Source organism: Ammospiza nelsoni, chromosome 3 (assembly GCF_027579445.1).
Source record: "Ammospiza nelsoni isolate bAmmNel1 chromosome 3, bAmmNel1.pri, whole genome shotgun sequence".
Taxonomy (NCBI): Eukaryota; Metazoa; Chordata; class Aves; order Passeriformes; family Passerellidae; genus Ammospiza; species Ammospiza nelsoni.
Window position 1 is genome coordinate 101584798 of NC_080635.1, and position 12970 is coordinate 101597767.

General features: G+C 41.8%; 1 protein-coding gene across 1 annotated transcript in view; it reads right to left on the reverse strand.

The window, feature by feature from the left end:
* The window catches only part of BACH2 (BTB domain and CNC homolog 2), a 180930-nt gene that overhangs the window by 33971 nt on the left and 133989 nt on the right, over positions 1-12970 (reverse strand). Inside the window, exon 6 of the mRNA XM_059469637.1 lies at positions 9140-9394. Within this exon, the coding sequence (XP_059325620.1) occupies positions 9140-9382 (243 nt within the window). The 5' untranslated portion in view covers positions 9383-9394. The remainder of the gene's footprint in view (positions 1-9139; positions 9395-12970) is intronic.

A 12970-nucleotide genomic window follows, 5' to 3' on the forward strand; every position in this document is an offset into this window, starting at 1 on the left:
ATCATCACTGACCCAATGCACAGACCTGTGCTGTAATTCCCATCTGATGCATCAACTTCCACTCCAGCATGTGCAGAGAGGTGATGACAGTATTTTATCTGGTCACAAGAGGCCTCAGAAATCTACTGCTGAAGGTTTTATATTGCCATTATTTAGCTTCAGAGCTGATACCTCTCAATTCCAGCTGTTTGGTGACACCTTGTTTATATCTTGGTGTTACTGAAAGTTTTAGTATTGCAGTTTTCTGCCATTCTCAGTTCACCTATGGTTATTTTGACTGTGGACCCCCAGAAAGGAGAATGGTACCATTTAACTTCCAAGTCAACTTTCTCCACAATGTCTTTTAAAGTCTTCTAAACTAAAAAAAAAAAAAAACAAACAAACAAAACAACAACAACAAAACCCCAAAACAAACAAAAAAAACCCATCTACTTTTGTGTGCAAGGAAACAGACACAGTTAAATGCACACTTTAATGCCATCAACTGTTAGAAGGTCAGATTAAGCAAAGAGAGAGACAGAAAGGTTGATTAGCAAATCTGATGTATCCTCTTTTAGGATGCTGAAGTGCACTGATCTACACCAGTACTGAGCACCAAATTTCTTAAAGGGGTGTCCAAATTTTGTCACTCTCAAAGGCCATTTGCCTTACAGTTATGAAACAATGTGCAGTCAAACACATATCATTGAAGAGTTTGTTGCTAAAAACCCATGCCAAATTTTTCAGTTTATTTTAATCTGGCTTCAAAACAATTGCCAGTGGCTTCTCTGGATATCTTTTCCCAGTAATTTACAACATGCTTACTAGAGAGATGCCTGATATTTCTTTTCATTTAAGTCTTCAAACAGCCAAACAAACCTTCTCTCAAGAGCTTTCAGAGAAAGTAAAACTCACTTTTTTAAACAAACCAAGCCTGGGCTAGATCTGTAGTTTGACCAGCTACAGCTGCTCCTATTTATTTATTTTATTAAAGTAAATAAAGTACCCAAGGACAAAGCTTTTAGCAGTGTTAGACTGCACTGGGACTCAGAGGTGTTTGCTGGCTGTCCCTTGTCAAAATGGGACAGATGAAAATTCATTACAGCACAAAAATCCTGGAATAAACCAGACATTTTGCTCTTCAGAGCTTGCATCAAATTCAACAGAACGTTTGTGTCTACTTCTTCCTCTAAAAAAATCCAACTCTGCAAAACTCACAAAAAACATCTAATTCCCAAATTCTAGTATGATTCAATTGCCTTCTGCTCACCTAAACCCCATACTTCACTTCCAAATTGAACCATACTTCTTAGGTTTAATGTTTGTTGACTGTTGCAATGCATAATTTGAATACGTAGTATATTCCATCCCATAACATGCTCAATTTCATTAGTAGCTGAGAAAAACAGTCAGTCTGACAATATTCACCAGGGAATCCTTGTCAGAAAGTGCTGTATGAAGATTAAAATCTCATTTTTTGGGGGTCTTGGGAACAAAACTTGGTACTGTAATCAGAAAGTATCTTACAGGTTGTGGTGTCTGATGTTGTGAAGCTGCCAGGTGTCTTCACTGGACCTTACCTATCAGTTCAGTCAAATGCCCAGCTCGTATTTTGGGACTCTAAGAGAGCAGATACCTGGTTTGAAGTCTTTAATGAAATTGAAAGGGGTTTTTATGTAAGAGAGAAAGCAAAGGTAAGAGAATTTAAATGGAGGGGGAGGAGAAGGAGAAATCTTTCAGTCTGCAGGGCCTGAAAGAGTGCTCAGAGCTGAGGCACAGTCATGGCTCAGCCATCTCATTTTCATTCATATATATTTGAACACAGCAAGCAAAAACGAAAAACCCAAACAAACAAACAAAACCAATCCACCTCCTGTTATGCATTCTTATTGCTTCTTCTCGTGCCCTTAACATAGGATTTACTATTCAAGCTATCTTTTACATTTTAGACCATGTTTGTTATATTTGATCAAGAAAGCTTCCACACTGCAAACTGCCTTTTCACTAGCAAGTGCAATCACAGTCCATCAGCCCAACTGACAGGATAGGGATAAAATGTTTCTAAAATACTGGAATATTCAGGGCAGTTAGAAAGGAAGGATAGGCCTGGTAGGTCCTGGGAAAATGTTAAGGTAAGCCCTAGGAAAATGTTAGGTTTTACTTGTATAATCATTTAATGACTATGATAAATTTTATGATTGTTAGATGTGATGATTGTTTGGTAACTGGATATAATTATTGTTTAATCGTAACAAGAATCATGAGAAACAATGTTGGGGAGTTTGATGAAAATTACAAACATCCATGCTTGGATGAAATCAATGTATACAATAGAACAAGATAAGTTTAATAATTTATATGTAGTTGTATAATGATAAAGGTATAAAAACAAGTTCATCCCAAACCCGTCTTGGAGTCAGATTTGGAACCCAGAGCTGTTCAATAAAAGCACCTGCCTATAATTATTCCATGATTATGTTTCCCTGAACACTAACACAACTGAACAGGAATGGGAGGCAGGAGTCTAACAGGGGCAAAAAAATTGAGTGCAGTTATTGCAATGGTGAATTTTGTTCTGTGCATTCATCTCCCAATCCCCCTCCACAGTACACTTTCATATGCCTGCTGGAATACATAAATAAATTGTACAGCTACTGCCAAAGGGAGGGAAAGGAGTTATTGCAAGATTTTCTCTACTTAACATGCATGTATACATGACTTCTGTTTTGCTTTTTGAAGCCTAAGCTCTCACCACAACATAGATGTATTTTGCTTTCCTCCACCTGAGAAGATCAGAGAATGTTATGAATAGCAAGACAGCCCTCATCAGAAAATAATGGAAGTTACACTATGCAGAATGAAAAGTATGTGGCTAGTTTCTTCATCACACTTGAAGCATGAAAAATCAAGCAGTGCTGGAAGCTTTTGCTCAAGTGCCGCACATCTTGAGCATCTCATTTCTGTTTTATTGCTCACCTACCAGAAACAAAGTACATCGTTTGCACCTTGCACTGTGCTACATAAGCAACATACATAAAACACCAGCCAATTCTGTCTCATAGTTTCTCCTGAATTGGAGTCCTGTCATGTCAGACTTCAAAGAGTACCCAAATGCTCAGTTTTACTCTCAGTACAGAGCTGCAGCCTCCAGCCATCCCTCTGTGCGGTCTGTGTCGGCACTGTGGGTCAGCATGAAAAATAACACATTCCCTGGGAGGAATTTCACAAACCAAAGACCCAAGCTTCTATCCATATGAACTGATTAAAGTGGCATTACTGAGGTAAGGTTGAAGCATAAGTGAGTTTGAAGCCTGATGGAGATAACCCTTTGCCACCACAAAAAGCTCTGCAGATGAAGGGAATAATGGCTTTCAGGTTCTTGCCACCTCCTGAGACAAAGCAGGAATAATTTCGGCCAGTGCTGCAATCCGTGAGGAACATCAATGGCCAATACAGTAATGTAAAGAGAAAGCCACATTACTGCTTTCCATTCTCTGAGAGCTAACCTTAGCTACTCCTAATATATCTCCAGGGTGCCAACGAAAAAGGGTCTTTTGTTGTTCCCTACTGTGTTAAACATCCCTCCAGCTGGGAAATAAACTTCTCGCCCTCTTGCTCCTCTCTTCCACATTTATCACCTCTTTCACTCTATGCTCCTGTGCAGAGCACTCTCAGCTCAGTCCCTACACTCTTCAAAGATATTATATTTATACATACAAAGAATACAAAGAAAGGAAAAAGACAAAGTAAGAGAACAGTGTTTATTTCTAGAGAGATTAAAAGGAATAGTAAGTGCCTTTAGCCAGCAGGGTATTCAATAGTTGACCTCCTGCATCCTGCCTTTGATTTTCTCCTCATCACAATCATCTCTCGTTGGCTAATTCCCAGCATTTTTCCCTCAGGCTGGCAGGTTGGCATGGATGGTTAGCAGCTGCCAGTATTTCTCCTCCCTGTCAGCTACGAGCCATGCTAATGTTAGATGCCTGGCTCAGTCCCACCCAGAGTGCTGCTGCCTGCCTTTGCCTTCCAACACACTCAGCTTTTGCCAGCCTTGAATCCCAAATATGAGGTCCTGTCCTGCCTTTCTCCCTGCAAAGCTTAACCCACCGTGTGAGGGAGTCAACGAAGAAGCAGATGACTATTTTTTTAAATAGTAAAAATGACTATTTTTTAAAAATTTCACAGGACTAGACCCTGTGGGGAAAAGGCAGGTTTTGCACCAACGAAGGAGAGAGAATGCGGAGGAATTCAGCCTTTACATCTATTCTTTTAACAGCAAAGGAAAGAGCGGTGTGGACAAATCCCACAGCCTCATCCTAAAAGAGATGCTGCTTCCTTTTGCGCCTTGGAAGACTTGGACACCACAGACAGCTCAGTTTAATCGTTTTGGAAGAAAACTTTCCCAGCAGACAGCTCATTGCACTAAAAAAGGTCACCACTCTGAAACAGATTCAAGAAATTTGAGGGCTACAGGTAAAACGAACCAACCTACTGGGGAAGCAAGTTTCTAAAAGAACACAAAGGCTGGTATCAGACCAGTGCTAAAGAAAGCTTGGTCTGCTGTTTCAGAAAACCTTTGTTTAGCTTCATCTGAGAGGAAGGCATTTGGCGCTCTCATGGATGGTGAAAATTTCTTTCAAGTGTAATTTCCCAAATCAAAAAAATGCAAGCAACATTGAGAATCTCTTTCTAACCTACAGGAATCAAATGCCACTGGGGACTTTTACTTGTTGCTGTTTCTATTTCTGCCTTTTCACCATTTAACTGCACCCACAGCTCACAAAAGTGAATAAGGTGTTTGCACACAAGATGCTCCCTTATCCAGTGCCCAGCTTTCACCTTGCCCATCCAGACTTGCTGTGCACTTCCATTAGCAGAGTTAGGCAGGTAATAATAGCAAATAAAAAGCCCATTTGATGAAGCACTGGCTCCTTCTCAAGTAAAGTTGAGTACCACTACAGCATGAATGACTCAATCATCTACTCGAGAGCTATTACTTGCAGTGATGAAGCAATGTTAATTGGATAAAGGCCTGCTGCCAGCTAATATTGGCATGACCTACAATACCCCTGGCTGACAGCCGTGTCTCTCTCCATCACACCTTTTTTTGTAATCTGGATGGGAAGTGGAAACCATTAAAAAACCTTGTAAGTGCCATTTAACTTCTTATCATAAATTAAAAACTTAATTAAGTGCCTTGTTAGAGGAAGGAAGACCAGTTTTTGTGATTAAATAAAACAAAACAACAGTTAGGGGTATGGAGTGAATAACCAACTTTACAGCTTCAAACTCAGTTCTTTGAAAGTACTAATTCTGGGTTGCTTTTAACAGCACCTGCTAGAGGAAAGCTGCATTAATTGCTGAAAAACACCCCGGGTAAGGTTCCAGTTGTTTGGCAAAACTGAAAATGAAGAAAAAAGCATAGAAGTTAAGAGCTAATGGGTCTGTCTTTTATTAGCTGTAGGCAGCTGAAACACTCCATTTCTCTAACTTGCTCTGAGGGCTGATAGTTCACACACCATGGCCACATCTGAGCTCTCGCTATTATGCAGCTGTTCTGCGCAGCTTGTCTACACACTGAAATATGTTGCCTTAACAAAAGGTGTGGTACAAAATCAAATTACCAAGGCCAGCACAAAAGGGTTTATGGAAACTCTTCAATCAGTGCAGAATTAGCTCCATACTGACTTTGTTTAAGTTGATTAAGGAAAGGTTTGAACTGAGGCCAGTTAAGACATGCTTGAACTAAACTGAAATGTCTAACACAAGGTTTTGCAGTGGTTTGAAACCCTCTAAATCCAACTAGTCCCAATTCTGTGTGTGCACAATGTCTCCCTACTGAAATGACTGGTGTATTGTAAAGACTGCTCTTGCTTGTAACTGGATATAAACAAGAAATAATGTGAAAAACATCTGTTCCCTGTTTAGCTAGACAACAGTTAACAATGTCTGGATGCCAGATTAACAAAATGACCCCAACATGCTATGAAGTAAAAAAAGTCTGCAGTTTAGACTTCAGAGGCGGATTTACTGCTTTGAATAATCAGAAGTAAGTTCTTTTCTTTGATGTTAAGCTTCCTCACACCAACATAACATGAACGTAAAAGCTTTATATATAAAGCTTTATTCAGCTCCAACACCAAACCTTTGACAAATGATAGTAACAACAATGCCCTTTCTCCACAACGTACTTCAGCAGTTTTTAAACTATACTCAGATTTAAAATACAGTGTTTGTGTGGCTGATTTAAAAATAGCTCTGTAAATTTATGAACAATTGTTACCTTTGGAGAAGTTTTGAATAGTGAAGACTACATTTAAAAATTCTTTTCAGTATCTGTTTTTCTGTATTCTACACCAACATAAATTGTCTCTAAGCATAAAAAGTAATTGTTCAGGATATTCACATTCAGCTTTTGTTTAAAATTTTTTCGCTGGAGGAATAACCCCCTACATGACAGAATAAGTCAGTTTTCACAGATACCTAAAGAGTACCACTGCTGCCAGAGTTCTGCAGACCACAGACTGAAAACAGTAGCCTTGGGAAGCATCCTTAGCTTGTGAACCAAAGATGACCCTGCTAGCTTCTTTAAATGCCATATAACTCTTTCCTCTGCCTTATCAGCTTTTACAAACCAGGAGTGTTTCAGTTCCTCTTGCAGGAGCTCCGATGCTGTTGGAGGCACTTCCCATATCTCTGCACAGGCACTATCAAAGCGCCCAGCGCTGAGAAGCTGACCAGCACCAGAAGCAGGGACGTGCATCTTAGCCAAGGAGTAACTGAGAAATAGTGAGATGCATCAGGCTGCTCTCCTTGTGAGTGACTAGCTTTTGTGAGGAAATTATTTAGCTGACCACCTCACACACAGCTACCTCAGAAAAGTAGCCATAAGAAAACTAAGATTCAATGTGTTTAGCAGCAATTAATTTGCATGTGGAAAATAAAATATCTGTACAAGTAAACATTGGTAACTCATTATCTCTTTTAATAGGCCAAGAGAGTTCTTTTCCAGGATGAGAAAGTCAAAGCCCTCATGCTCTAGTAGCTCTTTTAGTAGCTCTTCTGCTACTAATAGAAGCATGTAGCAAAGTAGCAGTGTTGGTCTTGGATAAGGCATGACGATTTCAAAGTTCTTGGAAAAACCTTAAGAACTAGGTTCACTACTTCTGCATCTCCATGAGCTTCACTGGAGCCATAAGAGCAGCCACTGTAAACCTAAGTCACAAAAATTTTTTGATCTTTCATTGAGATACATTCTAAAATGTAAAACTCTAATACTTCATTTATTTGAAGATGATTCACTTAAATAGAAATGATTTATGGTTGAACTGGAGGATTTTTTTCTTAGACAGCATCTCATATAAAACACATACAAAGACAAACCTTTGTATTTTAAGTCTTTAGTGTCATATTAACATAGGACTGGGTGACCAAGTGCAAGTACATCATGACCCCTCCACTGGCCTGCAGCTCAGCACCTTACTGCTGCTGGCATTAGAAATCTTCTAATTTCCAATCTACTTTTACTGAAAGCTGGTTGAAAACCAATCAGTGCTTGAGCCAACAGTGTCTTTTGGCATTGGAGAGAAATTCCTGCTCTCGGCTGTTTCAGCTCCTCCGTCTAACTAGAGCTGCAGCACATCTCAGTTGTCACACCAACAGTATGAGCCTGCCATGGTCCTTTCTTCTCCTCCTTTAGGCCAGGCTCATTGTTCTGAACATCTCAGTCACTCTTCTATGTGCTTATTTGAATGTCAATTACTTTTCTTTATGTAATAGGATCTGAATTATACACAAGAGGTTTCACTAAGACTTCATAGAAGAGCACTGCAATTTCACACTTCTGCACCCTTGGGCATGCTTTGTCCCTTCTCTGCTCCTACCCTTGCTTGTGTCAAGAAAGCCATGCAACTGACTGTGACTCGATTCTTCCACTGGAAATTATTAGTGGACACTGCAGAATCAAAGTGTGCATCCTAGCGGGTCCTCTAAACTCCTATGCAAAATGTCTGGGTGGAATGTCTTCATGAGTAATACTCAGTGTCAGGACTCATGAAGTCACAGCCAGTGACCTACTTCTAATGCTCTCCAACTTGTGCTGTGACAATATTACAACGCTGCTGAAGTCTCTGGAGAACTAAACCAGAGGGGGAAAAATGATGTGTGACATTTTGGGACCTGTCATCATTTAAAAACACACCATGACTCCTCAAGGGCGTTAAGCAAAAGATGGTGAAAAACCTTCCATATGCCAGAGCACCTTCCCACTGAGTGACTGCTGTGCTGTGCCCTGGGTACATTGACACTCTCCCCATGCCACCCTTCCCAGCTGGAGACACTGGGCAGGCAGTGCCAAGGCAGCAGAGATGCACCTCCCCTCTGTGGGCAGCAAAGCCACCAGCGTGCCCTACGGTAGCTGTGCCGTCACAGCTCTACGGCTGTGAGGAAATTACAGTGGGGGTGGAAGCCAGCCAGTGAGATTCTGTGATAAAATAAAGTAAACTTTCCAGTGAGGTAGGTGTTTTCTACGTCCCTGGGTTTCCTGCTGTGGGAGCTACGCTGCATGACAAAACCTCTGCTCTCTGACAGACTGAGTTCATGGTTTCTTGGGGGAAAACACGGTTAAATCCCAAACTCTTTATGAGGGGAGCTGTGAGGAAGCCAGACTGAATGAGGAGCAGGAAAGGGGAAAGAAGTGGAATAAAGCTATGAGCTGCCAGAGAGGGGTGGACAGCAATGAAACTCCCAACAACATGACAGCTCAAATGATTTTTCAACAATAACCTGCCATGTAGCTGTCACATCACTCCTTTCAAATTTCCTGTCTAGAAGAGCAGAGGAATATAAGGGTCTTCATACTGCCCTGAATGAGGCTACGTAATGAAATGTTTGGGAGCAATTCCTTCAGCAGCAGCGACAAAAGCGAGATGAAGCATCCTAAAGCTTTGCCTCCATAAGGCTGGCATGGTGTGAACATGTCCATCCTTCAGTGATTTGCAACCCACCCAAACACAAACAGCACATCCTGAGCCGTGCTGGGACAGCCACTGACACCTGTGCCCCCCTCCCTTTGCCACCCCAGCAGACCACAGAGGTTTTCCTCCCCAGGAGGGAGGAAGGGGTACCCTGTTACGGTGGGGGCACGGTGCCCATACTGTACCTCTTCTGGCAGGCTGACCACCAGGTCATTTTCCGTCTGCCCAACCAAGGCCTGCAAGAAGTACTCGCTGCAGGCAGCCAGCACAGCCCGGTGGGCGCGGAACTCCTTCCCCTCCACGATCAGCGTCACGTCACAGAGAATGTCCTGCTTCCGCTGGTCATTTAAGCAGAGGAGAATATTGGTACAGTGCACCGTTGACTCATACACATACATGGGGGAGTCAGTCTTCTCATCCACAGACATGCCGTTCACACCCTGCAGGGCACAAGGGAGAAGAAAGCACAAACAAGGTGGTGAGGAGCAGCACGGTCCCTGGGTGGATACGCTATGGGGAGATTCAGCTCAAGATCTGTAAACCTCAAGACCACAGCCAAGCAGCCCATTAATGCTTAAATCCAAGAATGTTCCTAGGGAAGCATACAATGAATGATACTGGTTTGATGCCACTGGATTTCACCCTGTCATGCTTGGATTACCTACTTGCTCCACCAACTTCCCCCTTCAAAACCAAAATAGGGTTTAGACAGACTGAAAAGTGCTTTTCTTCAACCACCTACTATGCATCTCCAATTTCCAGTTTAGTAATGGCAATAACATGGGGACATTGGAAATTTTAGAAGATTTTAGAAAAAAGCTAGAGTGACTGTTGGGTTTTCTAATGGTGAAAAAAAGGGCTTGGTGCTTGCTTCTGATATTTCCAGATCAAAGGGAAAAACCCCTCAAACCCCCAGGTCTATTCTCCAGCAGACAGACAGCACTACACAGTCACACTGAAGACCTCAGCTCAAGTAAAAGGTAAGGTGGAACTGTACCTGACAAAGACAAGCCACTAACTACAGCAACTTACTTTCTCAATCACAATTTTAAGCCTTAAGAGGGAGAGAAAGATATTTAGCAGCTTCAGAAGAAATCTGTTTCCATGTATGGCTAAAGCAACATGCCTTCATCAGTGGCTTAATGCCATTTAAGAAGAGTAGATCTTCCCAAATTCCAGACCCACAGACCCAAAAAATCCCTTCACCTGAATGGATGTGCAGCCCCAGGCAGCCCATGGGTGCTGAGGCTGCTCCTGCTGAGGCTCTTCTGACTGAAGAGCAGAGGTTGGAATGATGTCAGACACCCATTACACACCCATTGCTACTGTCTGAGGCAGGGAAATTCTCTGCCTGATGTTCCGCAGTTTCTGACACATGTAGAACTGGCAAAGCCTCTGAACATGGAGACTGGATTTGCAGTGGTGATGGTGGAGGGAAACAGCTCTCCCCAATACCTCACACTGCATGAACCCCCTTTGCACTTGATATACTGAATTAATTAATTTACTAAAAACTTCTTCCCCAGCATTGGACCGAATCCTTTTTGCATTATTTTCCCATTTCAACTTCTCTGAGTAGGAAGGTGTAAAAGCCTGTGACTGAGCAGACTATATATCCCAAACCAAACCCACTTGTTTTCAGGCTTATATGGGGAAAAGGATTATTGGTATGTATTACTCTACCTACTGCTGAAGGGAAAGTTGTGCAAGTGCACAAACTTGCAGCATTTTAAAGGAATTATTTTTCCTTATTTAGAATAACAACTGCCTTCTGAGAGGTAAAATTCAGAGGCATCAAGGGCTAAGGGTAAGATGATGGTATTCTGGTAGAGTATTGCTGCACTGTAAATACATGACTATTGTATCAAGTGAAAGCAAAATTCCTCCTCTGCTACTTTTTCATGTGGATTGTTGCAGCATTCTCCTCTGCTAGTGCAATATACAGGCACATCACTAGACACAACATGACTTCAAACTATTTCTCTTGCTGTGAGTTCAAACTAGGTTATCATTTTCCTACAGTGCCACTTGAAAGACACTAATCATCCAGACAAGAATGGATTTAAGAGGACAGACTTGTTACTTATATTGACTAAACTTCTCAATGGTGACTTCATCTTCCCACCTTTACATGAGTATTTTTAAGCCATCGGCTATGATGACTCTGTACAGAATAGGTATTTTTGCCAACAGAGCAAAGCTGTAATATTACTGGAAGTCTTAATGGAATGCTTACAGATTTTCTTTTACTGGCATTTTCAATCTTTATGCTGACTCATGCTACACTTTTGAGCACTCAGCTGAAATGCTTACGTGAACAGAAAAAAACCCACAACCAACGAACACAGATTAGTCCTTCAACAACTTAACATGTAGAGAGAAGATACATAGCTGCTAATTGATCTGCATACAGGCAGGGGAAGGAGACACTTTGGGGGGTGAGTTATACCAGCTGGATTTCTTAACTAGAAATAATAAAAAAAATTTCTCTGTATAAATTGAGACTAATGAGAAGAATTGACAGCAATCATGCTATTAGCACTTCACCAAGGTAAAAGAGAAAATGACACTTAGCTCATCTCACTCACAGCTTTCTGTATAACTAAACTCTGATGCTAACGATAGCACTATAATGATGTTCTAAGTGGTCACTCTTGCGTGCTATGAAATGAAAGAGTTTACAAGAACAATCTAGTGGGAAAACCTGAGAGTTGCACATGACAATGCAAAGGGGAAAGCAGTAAGTTTTTTTCCCCCCTTTATTTTCCAGGCATGTCTTATGCCTGTAATATCTCAGATGATGAAAAAAAAGGACAAGAAACCCGACACCTGGCAGATAATGAACAGCACATCAATTATATTTTCAGTGCCTTAGAAAAAACCCACCAAACCCCAGCTAGCCTGAAATTGCAATCCTCTCTTACAGTAATAGTGCAATTTGTGTGAATCAAACCCCAAATTACTTAGTTACTAATTAGTAATTTCTCACTTTTTAACTACAGCTCTCATCAAGTGTATTTTTTTTTTAAATTGCTGCATGTGCTGTGAAGTGCTGAAAATATCATGGTGTATTTCCCCACTGGTAAGCAAGTCTGTCTCCTCTGCTAGGAAACCTGAGCAGTGCAGTCCTGAGGTGCTGGGGCTGCAAATGGCACCTGTGCTCCCAGGAAGGACCTGCACCCCGTTGCCCACATCATCATACTTTCCCAAGGCTGCTGCTGTGACTCCAGGGGCTTCCTGAAGGTGGATCCATGCCAATCACCTTCCCACAGCCCCTGAGAATCCACATGGATGCCCTGTCTGGCAGCTGTGACCTCAGCCTTCCACAGACTTCCCCCTGCCCGTGCCCCTGGCTGCTCTAGGAAGCGCCCGAGTCCTGCATTGCGCACAGGGAAACCGGGGCTGGGCTATGGCTCAGGACCACCTATTTATCAGCTTTTAATGCTTCAACTCCAGTGATTTACAGTTTTTCCTTTTCCACAGTCTGCCATCGACCACATGACCTCCAGACGTGAGGTGTTTCCTCTCCAAGAGGGCTTTATCCTGCAGGAAAGGTGCAAGATGGTGAAACCCCTCACTGGGAAGTATATTGTTCATTTTCACAGGGAAAGGGTTTAGAGGGCAAAGAGAAAAGGTCACTGTAGGACTTTGGCATGTAGTAGCACGAAAATTAGAAGAATTAAACTCTTTTTTTTCCTCTATCCTTGGAATAAAAAGACCCAGGGATCTGGTATTATCTCTGAACTCTGAGGCAAGCTCGGCTGCAAGCCTTTTACACAGTGTTAATTCAAACTGCATCATTTTTTGCTGAATTCAGTATTATGCTGAGTTTGCAGAACCTTATTCATGGAAATCATTGCTACACACTTCGTATTTCTTCAAACTGAAAAGGGAATGTCTTAGCAAGCCTTTCTCTGGCTCAAAAGAACATGCTGTGCATTTGTTTGCATATAGGTCACCATGCTGCCAGAAAAAGCCTCTATGAAACAAAAGTTTCCAGAAACTGGCATGAACTA